General features: G+C 39.8%; 1 protein-coding gene across 3 annotated transcripts in view; it reads left to right on the forward strand.

The window, feature by feature from the left end:
* Positions 1-18989, forward strand: part of LOC127573621 (nuclear protein AMMECR1-like) — a 156056-nt gene that overhangs the window by 56559 nt on the left and 80508 nt on the right. The window contains exons 1-2 of one of the 3 annotated variants that reach the window (XM_052022008.1): positions 2085-2130; positions 15740-16097. In XM_052022008.1, the coding sequence (XP_051877968.1) occupies positions 15805-16097 (293 nt within the window). In that variant the 5' untranslated portion in view covers positions 2085-2130; positions 15740-15804. Of the gene's footprint in view, positions 1-2084; positions 2131-15323; positions 15393-15739; positions 16098-18989 lie in introns of those variants that run through there. The other 2 variants (XM_052022007.1, XM_052022006.1) reach the window with 2 other exon arrangements.

Here is an 18989-nt window from a genome sequence, read left to right on the forward strand (position 1 = left end):
TTCCTAACCCGTACGTCTTTGGAATGTGGGAGGAAACCGGAGCACCGGAGGAAACCCACGCAGACACGGGGAGAACATACAAACTCCTTACAGACAGCGGCGGGAATTGAACCCGGGTCACTGGCACTGTAATAGCATTACGCTAATCGCTACACTACCGTGTATAAGGTAACCACAAATAATTCTCACTATAGGAACTGCTAATCTCCAGGAGAAAAAGTAAGTGTTGTTTAAAAAAAACAAGAAATAAAAACCAACGTTATCTCTGGTTATTGGAACCTCACTCCTGGAAAAGGAAAAGAATAACTGGAAAGTTTGTTGTTTTGAGAAAAAACAAATACAGCTGGTTATGTTTTGGGTGGGGCCTTAGTAAGTGTTGGGATAATAATCTTATAACTGAATAGTGATGGTTCTGTTGAAAAGCCAATATTAAAGTACAGAAAAGGTCCTCACCTAAACAGATGACAAACTTTTTGAAGTTATATAAATGATGAATCCTATGGTGAACATGAAAGGTGACTAGCATATCTGTAAGGATGAGTTATTATCTTGTAACCAACCTGTTAGACATCCTATAGAAATAGTAATTCCTCTTAAAGTGAAGGGGAAATAACCTCATTCATGACTGAGGAACTATATCATGTTCTATTATTTGGGTGACTACCATATAAGTTAAAGCATCTAAATCAATACAGGATGACTGATACCAGTGAATTCGGTTAATATTTATTATGCATTTGTACTTTTAAACCAAAGGATGTATTAACTTTAAAATAATTCCTAATTAAACTACCATTGTATTAATTTGCTAAAATAAAGACAAAGATTTTCAGTGATAAACAATCCAACGCGCTATTCCTGATTTAGCATTCACAATATGCTGAAAAAGCAGCCTGGAAGTACCTTGGGTAGATTTGGACTATCCTAACTCATCTCACTGACCAATAGGAATATTCCACCCACCCATCTCAACCTTCACTCTTGACACCTTCCCGTCAATTGGAAAAAATAGGGTTCAGCTGAGACAAGCAAGATAGATAAAGCTGGTTAAAAAGGGTGAAAGAATATGTATGCAGAAACAGTCAGTTTGGGTGACAGAAGATCAAGGTAGCATTCTGGTACTCTATACAACATTTTCCAGCAGTTGATCTGAAACAATGGTCAGTCACTTTATTGCCTATGTAGCTGGCAAGTCAAATAACATGATAATGGAAGAGAAAGCAGATAGATGAGAAAGAACTCAAGTGGAAATTACTTGCAGTGAGACAGAAATTACTCTGGACAGGCCTGAAGAAAGATGAGCATTAAGTGCAGCAGACAAAGCTACTGAAAGGACTCACAGGATAAACAAGATCATTTGGACTTTGGCATAGACAATGAGGACAAAATGAAGACATTATGCGAATGCTTTGATATGTTGCCAAATGGAAGGAACAAAAGTATCTCAACATGCAGGCAACAAACCCAATTGTTCATGCTCTTGTTAAGAATACAAAATAAACACCAGTATCCTAATAGGAGTCATAAAAATACATTTTTCTATAGTTATGTACCTTTACTACAGGTACAATTAAATATCTCTGATTTTCAATTAATGGATTTCTTGAGTTATCTTCATTGCTTATTTGATGTATTTTTAAACCATCCACTACAGATCCCGTTTGGGCCTGGTCATGAGGTGGTCACACTGGCTGTTTGACTTTCTTCCATAGTTTTATCCATATGAAGCCTTTGGTGACCAATCGGTACCCCATGGTGGGATGTGTATTAGACAGGAGTGGAAACATTATTTAATTGCTTACATTCTTGTGTTTCAGTGGACAACCTCTTGATAACTAAATGTTCAACTAAAGTTGCAAACTTATTTAAATAATTGAGTATCTGTTCCTTATTTGTTTAGGAATGCTGGTTTTGCACACACTCGGATGGGGCTTTTGGAAAAGTTAGTGGTGAAAGGTATGACAATATCAAAAGTTCAGCCTAGCTCTAGAACATTAAGATATTCACGTTTCTAATTAGTTATTCTATTGCTTTACAGCTATTCCCCTGAGAATAAATACCCTTTACACCCAGGAAGATGCATTTAAATTTTTAATGCACATACTACAAAGCCAGACACTATATTTAAAGGTAACACCTAGAGTTTTTTTAAAAACATCTACTTTATTAGATACTTCTCAAAGTAAATGTAGTTGGAAAACTTGCAATGATTTTTGGCAACAGAATAGTGTGTCTGTATGCTACTTGCAAACAGTTGTCTAATGAAGAAAGTTGTAAGAATGGCAAATTTTAGAAACCATCCCAGCTGACAGCCAAAAGGTTGTTTTGTGTTTGTGATAAGTACTACCACAGTGGGAAGTGGGTATGTTTACCCGCATCTTTGTAATAATTGGAAAGAAGTTTTCCTTACTAATTTGGAAATGGCTTTATTAGCTAAAAGAAATGGGCACTAGGAAATTTCTTTTATAGACCAAGTAATCTTGCATGAAAATTGAATTGCATAATACTGTTTCTTTCTCAGTGTTATGAACTAAAAAAAACATTTTTTGGAGTAATACTGGTAATGACTATCTCCAGTAGTTTCATGTCATGCCAGAAATTCAATTGGAATGAATTACCCTTAAATAATTTTGTCACAATGACATGCAGGATGGCTGTGCGATATTCTTTTTGGAGCATCATGGGAGATCTAAACACTTTTTAACATAGAACAGTACAGCACAGGAACAGGCCTTTGACCTATGATGATACGAATCTAAACTACTCCTATCTGCCTGCATCTGGTATGTAACCTGTTCAGGTGACTGTCTGCTTCCACTTCCTCCCCTGGGAGCACATTCCAGATACCTACCACTCTCTGTGTAAAAACAAAACTTGCCTCGTACATCTCCTTTAAATGTTTCCCCTCTCTCCTTAAACCTATGCCCTCTAGTATGTGAAGCATAATGGGAGAGCTTAGACCTTGTTACCCCAATTGCAACAATTAGTGGACATTTCCAGGACAACCAGGTCTTCACAATGCAGTGGAAAATTGGGACACTTGTGAGACAGTTCCACACTTAGCTTTCTTTCCTCTGACTACCCTTATCCCACAATGCATCAACCCCAAGTCTATCAGACCCTGATCACCAACCTCATCCCCAATGACCCCACCTACCAAACCAGAAATCTCAATCTTTTAAGACAATTGATACTGGTGCCTAGGATTTGCTCAGACCCATCAAGTGCATTAGCTAGATTGTGGAAGGCCAACAATCATTTTGTTTGAAAACCTGTCACCAAAAGATCAGTAATATTTTTCCTTTCTGCCAGTGTGGAACACACAAAAGAAATCAGGGAAGAATAGAGCCACATTTGGGGGAATGAGGCTGTAATAGTGTTTAGATCAGTTGGAAAGTTGGGCAGACCATTGGCAGAATGAATTTAATCCCAAAGTCTGAATTGATGCATCTTGGTAGGTCAAATAGGAGGAGGGCATATATCGTAAGTAATAGGGCACTAAGGAATGTTGATGAATAGAGAGACCTTGGGGTCCAAGTCTATAGTGCCCTGAAAGTGGCTATGCAGGTGGATAGGGTGGTGAAGAAGGCTTAAGGAACATAAGAACCGGAATGTCATGCTGCAGAGTTACGGAAAACTGGTTACGCCATACGTATTATTGTGTACACTTCTAGTTGCTGCACTATTGGAAGGATGTGATTGTGCTGGAGAGAGTACAGAGGAGATTCACCAGGAGATTGCCTGGATTTGAGGACTTGAGTTATGGGGAGAGACCGGATAGGCTAGGTTTGTTTTCCCTGGAGTGAAGGAGGCTGAGGGTCGCCTGATGGATGTATATAAGATTATGAGAGGCATAGCTAGGATAGTCAAAATCTTTTTCCCATAGTAAGGGTATCAAAAACAAGGTGAGAGGTAAGAGATCTTGGGGGTATGTCTTTCACAGTGGTTGATATCTGAAATGCACTGCCAGAAGAGGTGGTGGCTATGGATGCAGTTAAGAGGCATTTAGATGGACACTTAAATAGGCAAGACATAGAAGGATATGGATCTATTGTGGGAAAATGGGATTAGTGTGGATGGGCAAAAAGGTCAGCATAGATGTGGTGGGCCCAGGGGCCTGTTTTCATCTGTACAATTATGATTCTCTGACAGTAGAACAGAGTATGGGGTTGGATAGTCAGGAATTTCGACTGATTGATGGTTAGAGGTCAGCTGTTGGGAATTGTTGGTGGTATGGGGAAGAAGGGTTGAAAATCATTGATTGTAGGGTGTCAGTTCAGTAGTTGGGGTGCAATTAATCATCAGGAGTATCCATTTCTAGTGGATTGAAATGAATTGATGCGATGGCTGTGTGAAAAGTCAGTTGTTGGCAGATGTAATCAGTGGTTGAGTGATGTGGTGCTGACAGTTGCTGATATTAGCAGCTGACGATTGCATATCAGCAGGTGGGGGGGCAGGTCATGAGCTGGTAAGGGCAGTTCTCCATACTGGAAGTTGGGTGAATTAAAAGGAAAGTTGGCCTTAGAAGTGACCCACTAGAATCAGGTTCCCAGTACTTATCTGAAACCTCCTTGGTCACAGTCCCTTAAAATTCTACAGAGCTGTTTTCATTGGGACAGTGTAAGCCTGCTTCTGTACAAGGTGACTGTCTAAAGTGCCAAACATGCATGATATACTAAAATTCCAGATAATAGAGGACAGATATATGTTGCACGCTATTGGATGCCACTGTCCATATCCATGGTCCTCCATGTGTTAGCATATTAGGTGCATGGTAAGCCCAAACTAAAATTGTGGAATTTGTGCAACTTATGACTTAAGGGGCCTTGATGATGCTGAGAACAGTGTTGGTAAGGGTAATGTTCTAGAGTATGTTGATATTAAGAGAGAGGATGTATTGGAGCTGTTAGAAAATATTTGGACAGATAAGTCCCCGGGGCCTGACAGAATATTCCCCAGGATGCTCCACGAGGCGAGGGAGGAGATTGCTGAGCCTTTGGCTAGGATCTTTGAGTCCTCATTGTCCACGGGAATGGTACCGGAGGATTGGAGGGTGGCAAATATTGTCCCCTTATTCAGAAAACGTAGTAGGGATAGTCTAGGGAATTATAGACCAGTGAGCCTTACGTCTGTGGTGGGCAAGCTGTTGGAAAGGATTCTTAGAGATAGGATCTATGGGCATTTGGAGAATCATGGTCTGATCAGGGACAGCCAGCATGGCTTTGTGAAGGGCAGATCATGTCTCACAAGCCTGACAGTGTTCTTTGAGGAGGTGACCAGACAGATTGATGAGGGTAGTGCAGTAGATGTGGTCTACATGGATTTTAGTAAGGCATTTGACAAGGTTCCACATGGTAGGCTTCTTCAGAAGGTCAGAGGGCATGGGATCCAGGGAAGCTTGGCCATGTGGATTCAGAATTGGCTTGCCTGTAGAAAGCAGAGGGTTGTGGTGGAGGGAGTGCATTCAGATTGGAGGGCTGTTACTAGCGGTGTCCCACAAGGATCAGTTCTGGGACCTCTGCTTTTCATGATATTTACTAATGACTTGGATGAGGGGGTAGAGGGTGGGTTGGCAAGTTTGTAAACGATACAGAGGTTGGTGGTGTTGTGGATAGTGTAGAGGATTGTCGAAGATTGCAGAGGGACTTTGATAGGATGCAGAGCTGGGCTGAGAAGTGGCAGATGGAGTTCAATCCGGAGAAGTGAGGTGGTACACTTTGGAAGGACAAACTCCAAGGCAGAGTATAAAGTTAGTGGAAGGATCCTGGGTAGTGTGGAGGAGCAGAGGGATCTGGGGGTCCATATCCACAGATCCCTGAAAGTTGCCTCACAGGCGGATAGGGTAGTTAAGAAAGCTTATGTGATGTTAGCTTTCATAAGTTGAGGGATCGAGTTTAAGAGCCACGAGATAACGATGCAGCTCTATAAAACTCTGGTTAGACCACACTTAGAGTACTGTGTCCAGTTCTGGTCACCTCATTATAGAAAGGATGTGGAAGCGTTGGAAAGGGTGCAGAGGAGATTTACCAGGATGCTGCCTGGTTTAGAGAGTATGCATTATGAGGAGAGACTAAGGGAGCTAGGGCTTAACTCTTTGGAGAGAAGGAGGATGAGAGGAGACATGATAGAGGTATACAAAATATTAAGAGGAATAGATAGAGTAGATAGCCAGCGCCTCTTTCCCAGGGCACCAATGCTCAATATAAGAGGGCATGGCTTTAAAGTAATGGGTGAGAAGTTCAAGGGAGATATCAGAGGAAGGTTTTTTACCCAGAGAGTGGTTGGGGCATGGAATGCACTGCCTGGGGCGGTGGTGAAGGCAGGTACATTGGTCAAATTCAAGAGATTACTAGATAAGCATATGGAGGAAATTAAAATAGAGGGATATGTGGGAGGAAGGGGTTAGATAGTCTTAGGCGAGGTTTAAAGGTCGGCACAACATTACAGGCTGAAGGGCCTGTATTGTGCTGTACTGTGCTATGTCCTATGTTATGTATGCTCTGATTTTTAATTCAGTTCACTTTTTCACTCAAATTGGTTAAGTAACATCGAAAAACATGGTGCTGCATGATACAGAATCTCAGCATGCATGTCCAATTGTCATTTCCTTGATTTCAAAAGATTTCAGCATATTTCAATCAATTAATGAGATAGATCATATCTTTCATACCATGTAGGTTTTGGCAAAGACACAAGATAGTAACATCAGTGTCCAACTTTTAATAAGTTCTATATCTTCTCTTTTAACAGATGAATAGTTGTGGAGCTTATTCATTAAACCAAGTTACAGACTGCATTTCCATTTTACCCCTTGCCCTTTGCTTACACCATACTGACTTTTCAATTAGATCAATCTATTCTAAGCTTATATACCTACCTTTACCTGATATCTTTTCATATTCTTACTCTTAAAGTGTTTAAATATCATTTAAACAACATTATAATACTTTCATGATTAGCATTTACAGAATTCCTTATTCAAATGACCTTGACCTTGATTTTCACTCTGAACAAGACAGAAATGGGGACAGCCAGCACGATAGGGAGTTCACAGACATTATGGCCAAACTTAGGACTATACTTTAGATTAAATCAGATTGTACAGCTAAATGACCAATCATCAGCAGTGAGATATTTGTCCCAGGGTATCTTGGGAAGAGCCAAGATTCCCTTGTGGGTCATGGAGAAGCACTCCTATTCTTCCTGGACTACAAGGAAACAAAAATATATGCATAAACTTGCCTACTTAGCCCTCATCTGTACCTGACTTTTGTTTGTCGTAGAAAGCCAAATTTTTTCAGGTTAATAATATGAATTACATCACTTTTTACTTGTTTACATATTTAAAAGGGATCCCACCAGCTTGGGGCAGGTGTTGTTGACTTTAAATTTAACAGTCAGCCAAATTGGGGCAAGAAAGGATTTGCTATTTCTTGTACTCTATCTTGGTTGTCTCCTCATTCACTCCAATTTTTGCCACTGTCACCTCACCCAACGTTGTCAGGTTTCTACCAGATGAAGTTGTCAGACAAGTTAAAAACCTAGGATGGTATATATGGAAACAATCTATTATAATTCCTGAGTTTATGATGCTTGTTGTGACTGATTCACCAGGAGAAATTTTGTTTCCTCTTAAAATTTTTTAAAGCATTCTAAATCTTCAGGATTCTCTATCTCTGAGGGCTATTATTAAATGTATTCAAGGCTGAGAAAGATAGCTTTTGGGTTATAGGGGAATTGAGGGTTGGGCAGGAAAAAGTTGTGAAGTCAAAGATCAGTTCAGCCATGATGTTATTGTATGGCAGATCAGAATGCAGGGGCCATATGGCCTACTCCTGGTCCAATTTAGAAGAATTAGATTAAATTGGTAAATTGGTTTTATCATTGTCACACATACCAAGATACAGTGAAAAACTTTGTTTTGCATACCATCTATACAGATCATTTCATCACATCAGTGCACTGAGGTAGTACAAGGGAAAACAATAATAGAATGCAGAATAAGTGTTACAGTTACAGAAAAAGTGCAGTGCAGGCAGACAAAAGGTTAAAGGCCATAACAAGGTAGATTGTGAAGTCAAGAGTCCATTTTCTCATACTAGGGGATCATTCAGTAGTCTTATAACAGCAGGATAGAAGCTGTCCTTGAGCCTGGTGGTACGTGTTTTCAGGCTTTTGTATCTTCTGCCCGATGGGAGGGGAGAGAAGAGAGAATGTCCAGGGTGGGTGGGGTCTTTGATTATGTTGGCTGCTTTACTGAGGCAGTGAAGTGTAGACGGAGTCCACAGAGGAGAGGCTAGTGTCTGTGATGTGCTGTGTCCACAACTCTCTGTAATTTTTTGTGGTCTCGGGCAGAGCAGTTGCCATACCACGCCGAGATGCACCGGATAGGATTCTTTCTATGGTGCATCTATAAAAATTGGTGAAGGTCATAGGGACATGTCAAATTTCTTTAGCCTCCTGAGGAAATAGAGGCACTCATGCACTTTCTTGGCCGTGGTGTCTACGTGGTTGGACCAAGTCAGGCTATTAGTGATGTTCACTCCTAGGAACTTGAAGCTCTCAACCCTCCCAACCTCAGCACCATATAAACAGGAGGGTGTGCACTACCCCTCCCCTCCCTTCCTGAAGTCAATAACCAGCTCTTTGGTTTTGCTGACAATGAGGGAAAGGTTGTTGACATAACACCATGCCACTAGGCTCTCTCCCTCCTTTCTGTACTCTGACTCATCATTATTTGAGATTCGCTCACTATGGTGGTGTCATCTGCAAACTTGTAGATGAAGTTAGAGGAGAATCTGGCCACACAGTCGTGAGTGTATAGAGAGTAAAGCAAGGGGGCTAAGGACACAGCCTTGTGGGGCACCAGTATTGAGGATAATCGTGGCAGAGGTATTGCTGCCTATCCTTACTGAATGCGTTCTGTTAGTCAGGAAGTCAAGGGGAGGCTGGAGTTGATGTGTGCCACGACCAGCCTCGCAGAAATTTAACTCAATAGTGTCAGTTCAATGAAAAGATAGATTCTTCGGTGCCTTATTCTTTAATTGCCTGTGTTTCTAGATGTGAATTCATGCATTGTGAAATGTATAATCATAACATTTTTTACCGAAGTATTATTTTGATAAATGCAAATAGAAAATGTCTTTGGAATTAAACACAGAAATAATACTTTGGTTTACTTAGAGTGTCTTAAAAATAATCCAAAGAATTGCAAACAAAGGTTATGTTTTTAGTTATTCATATTATATGAAAACTGTAGCTTTAAACATAATGCGTTGAACTTTCTTCCTTGTTGGAATCATCCTTCTGGGTTGACACTAAAAAATTCAGTACATTTTAAATATTTGAACAAGAAGTTTGGTGACTAAGTAGGATAAAATGAAATCTCTTCATTTTTTGCCTCTTAAAGGTATGCACAAAATCCACTCTGTGACATAGAGCAGATCATGAAGAAAATACATTTTTGCTGCTAGCTTCCATAAAAATGTTTACAGTGTTTCCACTGACTTCCAATGACAGTTCCTCTAACCTTGAAGTACATTAAGTGACAACATTCAATGATAACCTTGAGTATGTTCTGAAATTAACCTTTTTGTTTTACGTTGAATTAGAAAAGCAATAGCTTGCAGTTCAAAAACAAATTGAACTTGTGCTACTGTTACTTTGCTCTTCTAATACTTAAAAAGAATCATTTTCCTACAGCAAATAAGTTAAAATTCCCATGAATATTTTACGCAATACTTAATTTGGTTCTTTAGTTCTTTTGGTTTCTGGGTTTGGGGAAAAACCTAAGTCAGCATTTGCATCTTCTTTATGAGGGCAGAAATTTGGTGTGGGGTTAAATCCACAGGATTCTTATTCAAAATGTGCTCAGTTGCAAATTCTGGCAAGTCTCAAGATGCTGTAAAAGCACCTACCCTTTCACTGGCTGTCATATGGAAGCCAAAGTTAGTGTGGGATAATGATATCAGCCACAAAATGGAGACGTTTCCTTTAGCATTCTGGTGATTAGGTTTATGAGATTATTTACTGCTGCTTGAACTCAAGCATCAATGCAACCAAATATTCAGAGATGTACAATCTGGTTTTTCTGAGTTCAGCACTTGTCACCAAACACTAATTTTTCCCTCGAGTGTGTCACTCTTGAAAATCACTGGTATAACACAGATGTGCATAAATAAGAGAGGTCAGTGTGGGAACTGCACAGGGAACTAAGGCAACAAATATCAGTATACTTGGGTTGCACTTGCAGATGAATAAGAAATGCTTAACAAAATGGTAATTGAAACTGTTTAATCCACCCGATGTGGAGCAGATTTGAGTAGCAGATACAGGAAGCTATATTGGGGAAAGTACATGGAGATTGTTGTCTATTGCCAAAGATAAGTTTGGACAGAGTTAAGAGGAGTCCAAAGGAGGACCCAGGCATGTTCTTCCACATTTTTAGATTAGACTTGCCTTATACAAAACCCTCAATCCTTGTACTAGCCCAACACACCAGCTATTACATGTGAAGTGTCATTTAGTGTTTTTAATTTCTTAATGCCCCATTGTCTCACCATCACTTTAATCTTCCTTCCACAAAAGCAATTTACAAGGCAAATGGCTTCCTCTTTCCTGTGTGCATGTGTGTGTGTGCCCATACATGTGCTTATCCCCCATCTATTTATTATTTTCCTATTTAAACACTGTTCATCTTTTTTTGGCTCTTATGAAGGATCCATGTACGTATGTCGTCTGTTCTCTCAAACAATGTTGGTTGATATGAAAACAGAAACACTAATACCGGAAATACTCATAATATCAGTCACAAGTCCTGACAGAAAATAAGTTACCTTTTAAATTTGATAACTTTCATTCATGTCTTCAGCATTTTCTGCTGATCTTCAGCATATTTAGTGTCTTGTTTTATTTTAATCAAAGTGATGTGATTTAAAAGGCTCAATGAAATGATGGGGTATTTATTACCCTAAATATTAAATGCCCACAAACTGTTATAAGATATTGCAGATAGCTACTTAAGAATATCCACGACTTGGAACTTAAATTGGAAATTACTGAAAAGGTTTTGTTATGCTTACACAGGATGATTCATTCAGTCCTGGCCAGCATTCATTGACCTTAGTGAATGAACCTTGAAAGAAGGTGGCAGTGAGTGATCTTCCGATACAATGTAGTCTGTGAGGTAAAAGTATTCCCGCAATGCTGTATGGTAGGAGGCCAGCATCTTCATCCAGCAACAATGAAGGGATGGCTATGTATCTCACATCCCGACAACATGTGAGTTTTGGGGAACTTGGAAGCAGTGGTATTCCCATATGCCTGCTGCTCTTATCCTCCCAGGTAGAAATGCTGTGTGTTTAGAAGATGCTGTTGAAGAAGCCTTGGTGAATTGCTATAATGCATCTTGTAGATGATTCATAGTGCAATCAGGTCTGCTGGTGATGGAGGGAAGTGAATGTTTATGGTGGTTTGTCAGCATCTAATCAAGCAGGCTGTTTTGTCCCGGGAAAGTGATGAATTTCTTAAGTGCTGTTGGAGTTGCATTCATTCAAGAATGTGAAAGCTTGTCACCATACTTGTGCCTTATAAATGAATAGTCCAGGTAAAAACCGACCCAAGCATAGATGAGCAAATTACTGGTGAGTGCCATTTAATAGAATTGTCATCGATCTATTGGTCTGCACAAAAAGCTTGGGGTCAGGAGGTTAATCACTCAACACTGAATATGCAGCTAGGGGGACCTGTTCTTGCACAGCTAGTCAATGGTGATCATCAGAGTATTAATAGTGGGAAACTTAGCAATGGTGGTGTCATTGATTATCAAGGGGAGTTTGTTAGATTTGTTGGCATTTATGTGGAACAGTTGTTACTTATTGGCTCAAGTCCAATTTTTGTCCAGGCCTGCTGTCCATACGGAAAGTACGTGAGCATGGAGCTCTTCATTGTTATTGTCTGAAGCACTGTAAATGGAACTAAACTCTGAGTTTATTTGCAATTTCCCCCACTTAAGACTTTGTGGTGGGGGCAGGACCCTTACTGAAGCATTTGCAAATGTTTGGGCCTATGATACTGCCCTGAGGAACACACCCCGTGATTTCTTGTGGCTAATTGATTTGTAACAACAAAATCTTTGTGAGAATTGTGACTCCAAACCAGTGGAGCATTTCTCTCAATTCCCTTTGAGTTTAATTTTCTGGTGCTCCTTGATTCTCAGTCAAATGCTGCCCTAATGTAAAAAGCAATTGCTTATTTTGTCTATAGACACACGAGACTGCAGGGTCGCGATCTGAAACAATGACCATCCCTTTGCCTCCACAGATGCAGCTTAACCCACTGAGTTCCTCCAGCAGTTTGTTTTATGCTTTTTTTGTCTATGATTGGAGCAAGTCTGTAATGAGTTCTGGAACCAAAATATCCTGGTCTAATAAGCCTACCAGTGTGACAGGGGTGGTCATGATGGAGTCTGCGATATTGAATCTGTGAGAATGAGTATATTAGGTTGCTGGTTGGGTCATCTTTGAGAGTGCTCTTCCAATTCTGCCACATGTCTCCAAATAAGGATTTTACATGGTCCACAAGGCTGGGAGTGTCTTTATCTTCATCATATCCATTTCTGATGTTGATGCTAGGTAATTTGTCAATTTTTTCTCTTGTTGTAGCAGTTTCATCCAACTGTTTTCTAGACCATTCATTCACATCACAAAACCCAGACCAGAGAAGGATGGAAGATTTTCCTCCCTAAAGGCCATTAGTAAACCAGCTCATTTTTTACAAAAAATCTTTGCAAATATGAATTACAATCTCCTGAATGTGTGGAAGGAGCCAGGTATATGGTAGCTTCAATCTGTCTCCTGGCTTCTTTCCTTCGTGGGGTCACTAAACATTACCTGGTCATTATTTTGTTGATGTTTGTTGTAGCTTGCAATGCATTAGAACAGTGACTGCATTTCAAAAACCCTTTCATTAACTATAAAGCAATTTTGGACTCATTGACAAAGTGAATGGAGCTACACAAATGGGATTACATTAAGTTTCTAAAACATACACTAAACTATTTAAATTAAGTAGTTGTTGCAAAGAGCATCTTTAAAACATCAATTTAAAAATTCTGTTTTGATACCCTTTATAGTAATCAAGTTGAGATTCCAGAGACAAGTTGTCAGATTTAGCATTCTTCTCCTTATCGGCCTTGACCTGTTATCCAGGAAGTAAAACGAACAAACCTCTAGATCTGTAGTAGATTGAAAAGCATGATTCTCTTATTTAATTATTTTATAGGCATTAATTGAAGATGGGATATTAACAAAAAATGACAAGCGTTTTTATAAACTGAAAAACAATTTCTTATTCTTAATTGAAATCAAACTGTTGGATGTAGAGATAAAACATAATTTCAATACAGTAGATTTTTTCCAGACATTTTTATATAATTTACTACTATTAGCATTTTACAGGGCACTTTATTTTCATATATGATAACACTGCAATGTGTTACAGCTAATCACACAAAGTTCCTAAAACTTAAACAGAATGGTTCTCCTTGGGAAAAGAAAAACTGAATAATGCACATTTAGCTACTTTGAAAATTATGATTAGAAACCCTCTTATGATTCATTCAAAGGTTCTGCATTGTGTCATAAGTTCATATTTTAGCTGATGGCATATGGGTATATGGGACAGCTTTAATAATTCTGCATGCATCAGCAAACAAGTCCTGTTTCGCTTGCGTTTTTCCCAAAATGATATCTTTATCTTCATTGAAAGCTTCAAGATTTTTAATGCCTTTTTATTCCACCCTCAATCTCTAGTTCTAGCCATATTCCTACTTTAGTATACAGTTGTTGCCTCCTTTATCTTGTGTGAATGGGTGTGACTACTCCAAATTTCTGCTTCTCTGTTTCTTTCTCCTGTATATTGCTCCCTATCAATTTAAAAGCCATTACACTGACACTTTTCATTACTCGTATCAGCCTTCAGTAACTGAATTCTCACTTTCTCTCTATTGGGATAGTGGAATTTTTCCTTGAAACCGGTATCCTGTAGATGCCAATAATAAAACAACATACAAGTTTTACAAATATTTTATCACAAAACTTTGAAAGGTATCATCTCTTCGACATTTCTGACCCCACATAACTGAACTCCTGCTTTTCCTATCACAGTAATTGAAAAAAAAGCGAAATGAATATACTCTTCACTTATGCTTATTGGGATAACCTGCACTGACTGCTCTACATCAGAAGACCATGCCATTTTTAGGGGACAAAAAAAAATGCTTAATAAGGGCCTGAACTTCTAGATGAAACAATCTCCAACTTCCTATCATATTACCATACATCTCAACCCCTCTCTCTGGAAAGGCACTTAAATGTCAGTTGATGGTATTTACACTGACAGTTTACTCAGGGTAGCTTATTTCACCCTGAGCGAGAGTAAGATTGTAAATACCTTTTATGCATATTATTCTATTTTAAATATACACATTTTGCCTATATTATAATTATCAATTCTCTTTGCAGTCTATAAAACCTTTAAGTTTTCCTTTCCAACAAAAAACTAAGTTCCTTATAATTTTCTCATGACATCAATACTGGATAATCGGAATTGTATGCTTTCAAAGAGAATTATTATCTCATGGTTTGCTGAATCCAGGTTGTCCATGCTTTGGCTAACATCTGGCCTTATATCAAAATAACTTATTGAAAATTACCATTTTGTTTTGCTTCTGACATATTTTGCCTTACTTTATTTACTAAAAAAATGTTTTAACCTGCCAAGACGTACTGTTTTTATTTGTCCTACTGCCATTAAGTTACTATGCCACATTTCAGCAGTTGAGTTGTAGTAAGGGTGTGAATTACAGATTTAGTTTCGTAACTCGTCCTGGCACATGCTCTCTAGTCTGTTCCCTGCAAGACCTAGTGATATAATTGAGTTCTGGTTCATGAATATGAAAATAGTACATAGTATTTTAATGGATCTTCAAATTTTGTGAATGTGATTTTGTACATATGCATGAGGGGAGCCAAATCCCTGAAGACAAATTCATCGCTACTGTATTTAAATCTCAACTACTCGAATATATTTTTGAAACCTATCAATCTTGCAAATCTGAAGAGCACGAAACCTTCACCTGCACAATGTCCGCGACATGTTGTTTGATTTGCCTCATAAGTTGGTGTTCGAGGGAATCACGGGTCCTATTTTCATTGACCCGCCGCTGAGTGGATGGCAGCATTTGACGGATTTCTGTGCCTTTTGTCCCGACGGAAGTTTACCGCCAGAGCTCTGCCGGGCCTTGTGTTGTGTGACAGCCACCTCGGCGCATCGTGCTCCGGTCTGACAGGTTCGCCAGACGAACCGGCCTAGTGCGGCAGAACAGATTTTCGGTTTGTTTGTTTTTTTCTGTTTTTAAAACAAAAAGCTTTCCCTTTTTTCCCCCTCTCTATTTCAATGAGTTACAAGTTACGGGAATAACTTAGGATGGGGTCACTCACAGAACGGCCGCAGGGTCAGCGGTCCCCTCGCTGTTGGCCCTCCGTGGACTGCGCCTGGACCGGACCCCCACCCCTCTCTCTCTCCCGTTGCCACAGCAATAGGAGCGGCGCGAAGGGCCGGGCCTATCAGATTGCAGCGTTCGTCCTGACAGGACCTGTCTGACCGCGGCTCACGCCGAGTGGATCCACTGATGCTCCTTTTTTTTCCTCTCTCTCTCTCTCTCCCTTTCCCCTTCCAGGATCTCCAGGCGCTCCCCACCTCCCGCTCCCGCTCCCCCCTCCCCCGCCGTAACCTCGGAGGAGTATGGGTAGAAAGCGAGGCTTCGCGGAAGCGCCGGCGGATTCCAAGATGGCGGCGGGGTGCTGCGGAGTGAAGAAGCAGAAGCTGTCGAGTTGTTCGTCCTCTTCCACCTCGTCCAACAACTCCAACGAGAACCACTGCAAGGAGGTGACCCGCGCCAACGGCTTCAGCGGCTGCCCCGGTGGCAGGAGCATGGTGGTCAACTCGGAGATGTGCTGCTTCTGCTTCGACGTCCTGTATTGCCATCTGTACGGATATCAGCCGCCCCGGAGCCCACGATTCACCAACGACCCATAGTAAGTACCCAAACTCTTGGCACTACCGCCGCATGGCTCCGGGTCTGCTCCCAGCCCGGGCTGCCTGCTCTCTTGGCTCTCTTGTATTTGCATCGTTTTATTAATAAATAAATAAATTCAGTGGCGCTCTGATTTGTTCCCCGTGGTTGATCCGGTAACAAGTAGTTAAGTAACGCGATTCATTCTCCTCATTTTCATGAGGGTTTGTGTGTGAGTGTGAACTTCACAAACAAAGGAAACAGCTCGCAGAATCCGTGGGTTCTTACCCAAGTTTGTCAAAACTTGCGATTCGGTCCTAAACGTCCCTACAACTTTTTTAAATCTATAAACCTCGAGTTTAATTTTTCGAGACACTTTTTAACTCGTGGGGGATTTTGTATGAATCTTTCAAATGGAGATGTTACTCAGTGAAATTCGCCAGTCTGCTTAAAATGCAGATATTTTTCTTCCCTCCCTGCTTTCCAAACTTGTGCTTCCCGGAGTGAAGTGAGATCCACAGTTGTCCGGCCAGTGATTTTTTTTTTCTTTTTGTTTTGTTGTTTCCCCAAGGAAACTCCGAAACCATCCTGCATTATAGTGTTTATTCCCATTGAGCAATATCGTTTTACAGACTCATCAGTTTTAGCTTTTGTCAATGTTACAAATCCGGTTGTAAGTAAATAAAAGAAAATTGCAGAAGTAGTTAAAATGAACCAGCGTGGTTTTTAGTTACTTTATTGAGAGTTCAGCGACGTGTTATCTTTTTCCATTGATCCATCTTATTGATAAACCAAGTTATGTTCCAGGAATTTTTTAGAATGGAATCATGACTATGCTGTTGTTATTTGAGAAATCGCAAGTATTTGTTGATTTACGATTTTTCTAAGCAAAACTATTGTTGAAATCAGGCTGTCTAATTACATCTCCGGGGAAAATGGGCACAATTTGACAGTTGTTTAGTTCTCTGATATTTTGAGACCTACGGAATGAGCCACCAATGATTTTAAGCCAGTTGCTTTGCGCTGAGAGTCTTGTATTAAGTACGTAATGTCCTATTGCTCTGGAGTGATCTCGATGTTTAACCATCCTTAACTGTAGAATTGTTATTATCGAGATGTTTGTATTTTAACGGTATGAAGCTTGTAAAATGGTCAGTATTTAAATAGGTTTGGATACATGATGTAAAGCGTGTTACAAAGTGCTTAATTTTCCAGCCTATCGCGAAGTTCACAAGTGTATCGATAAGTGCCCTAATGTGTAAAAGTGAATGACCACCTGGCATTTGTTTGATGTTCGGAAAGGATATGTGATTCTTTTTCAATGCTGGAGTTGAAGATTAGTTACTCGGGTGTATTTTGTGAATAGTGTTAAATCTCACTTTCTGAAACAGTTGATCTTATTTAAAAAGTGACAATTTTACACAATGTTAAGGAAGATCAGAAGTGAACATGAATTGAAATTCCTTTCGTGACTAAATTGCTCCAGTTTCCTTAAATTTTGCCTTTTGCCAAGCGCCTGATTTGCGCTGGAGATACGATCCTGAAGTCAATTCCTTAGCGTTTTAATTGCACGCTGCTTCCACTACCAGTTATAAGTTGAGTTGTGTCAAGTGTGTTATGGACCCTACATAAACTCCGGTTTCACAAGCAGGAAACTGTTCGATCAAATTTTTAAGGCGTTTTTATTTTAATGACATTGAAAGTAAACTATAATAGAGTGATGCATGCATTGTGATATGGAATGCCTTTCCAAGCAAGTTTGAACCAAGATTATATTTTGAGCAGATACTGTACATGAACTTAAGAGAAATAATTTAAAACGTGAGCTTAAATTTTCAGCATCATTGAAACTTGGGTACACTGTAGAGTGTGTCTAGTCCAAGATCTGTCATGACTATTTATACAGTTTAAAACTTTTTGTATGCAAGGATGAGCGGATGATTGTGGGAGAAATGCTGCCTTGATCTTGAGTGGAAACTATTGTTGTCTAGTGAGGTGTATACTTTCCTTATGAAGTGTTGATTTGGCACAAACTATATGCAAAACAGATCATAATTTTATGAAAAGTATGGAAAAATGTACAACCAATATTTGGAAATTGAGATTATGATAGAAATTGGTTTATTAATGTCACATGTACCGAGGTACAGTGGAAAAACTTTTGTTTTGCATGCCATCCATACAGATTATTTCATTACATCAGCACATCGAGGTAGTACAAGGGAAAAGCAATAGCAGAATGTAGGGTTACAGTTACAGAGAGAGTGCAGGTAGATAATAAGGTGCAAGGCCATGATGAGGTAGATTGTGAGGTCAAGAGTCCATCGTATCGTAGAAGAGATCCGTTCAATGTTCTTATAACAGCAGGATAGAAGTTGTCCTTGAGCCTGGTGGTAAGTGCTTTCATGCTTTTGTTTCTTCTGCCTGATGGGAAGGGGGAGAAGAGAAAATGTCTGGGGTGGGGGGGGGGGGGGGTTTCTTTGATTATGTTGGCTGCTTTTCTGAGGCAACGAAGTGTAGACAGAGTCCATGGAGGGGAGGCTGGTTTTCTGATGCTGAGTGTTGGACAAATGTCACAGATGGACAGCAACAGGATCCTGCAGCATAAAAACAATATCTCAGAAGTATTGTCTGTAATATTGGAGCAAAGGAAGACTGGATAAAACTTCTGCAGATTTGAGGCATGATCTAGTGGAAGTAACATTCCAAAATGTGGATTGAATAGAATGACTGTGGAATGGTACAACTACATAACCATTTACAAGGAACATGTGAAAGGAACTGGACTGAAATTGAGATAACAAATGATTTTTGTTTAAAAACAATATTTAATTTTGCCTACAAGAAATACTAGGATAGAAGCTGCAGTGAGATTCTGAATTGAAGCACATGCAATCTCACTTCTGTAAAACAA

The sequence above is a fragment of the Pristis pectinata genome, chromosome 8 (genome assembly GCF_009764475.1).
Source record: "Pristis pectinata isolate sPriPec2 chromosome 8, sPriPec2.1.pri, whole genome shotgun sequence".
Taxonomy (NCBI): Eukaryota; Metazoa; Chordata; class Chondrichthyes; order Rhinopristiformes; family Pristidae; genus Pristis; species Pristis pectinata.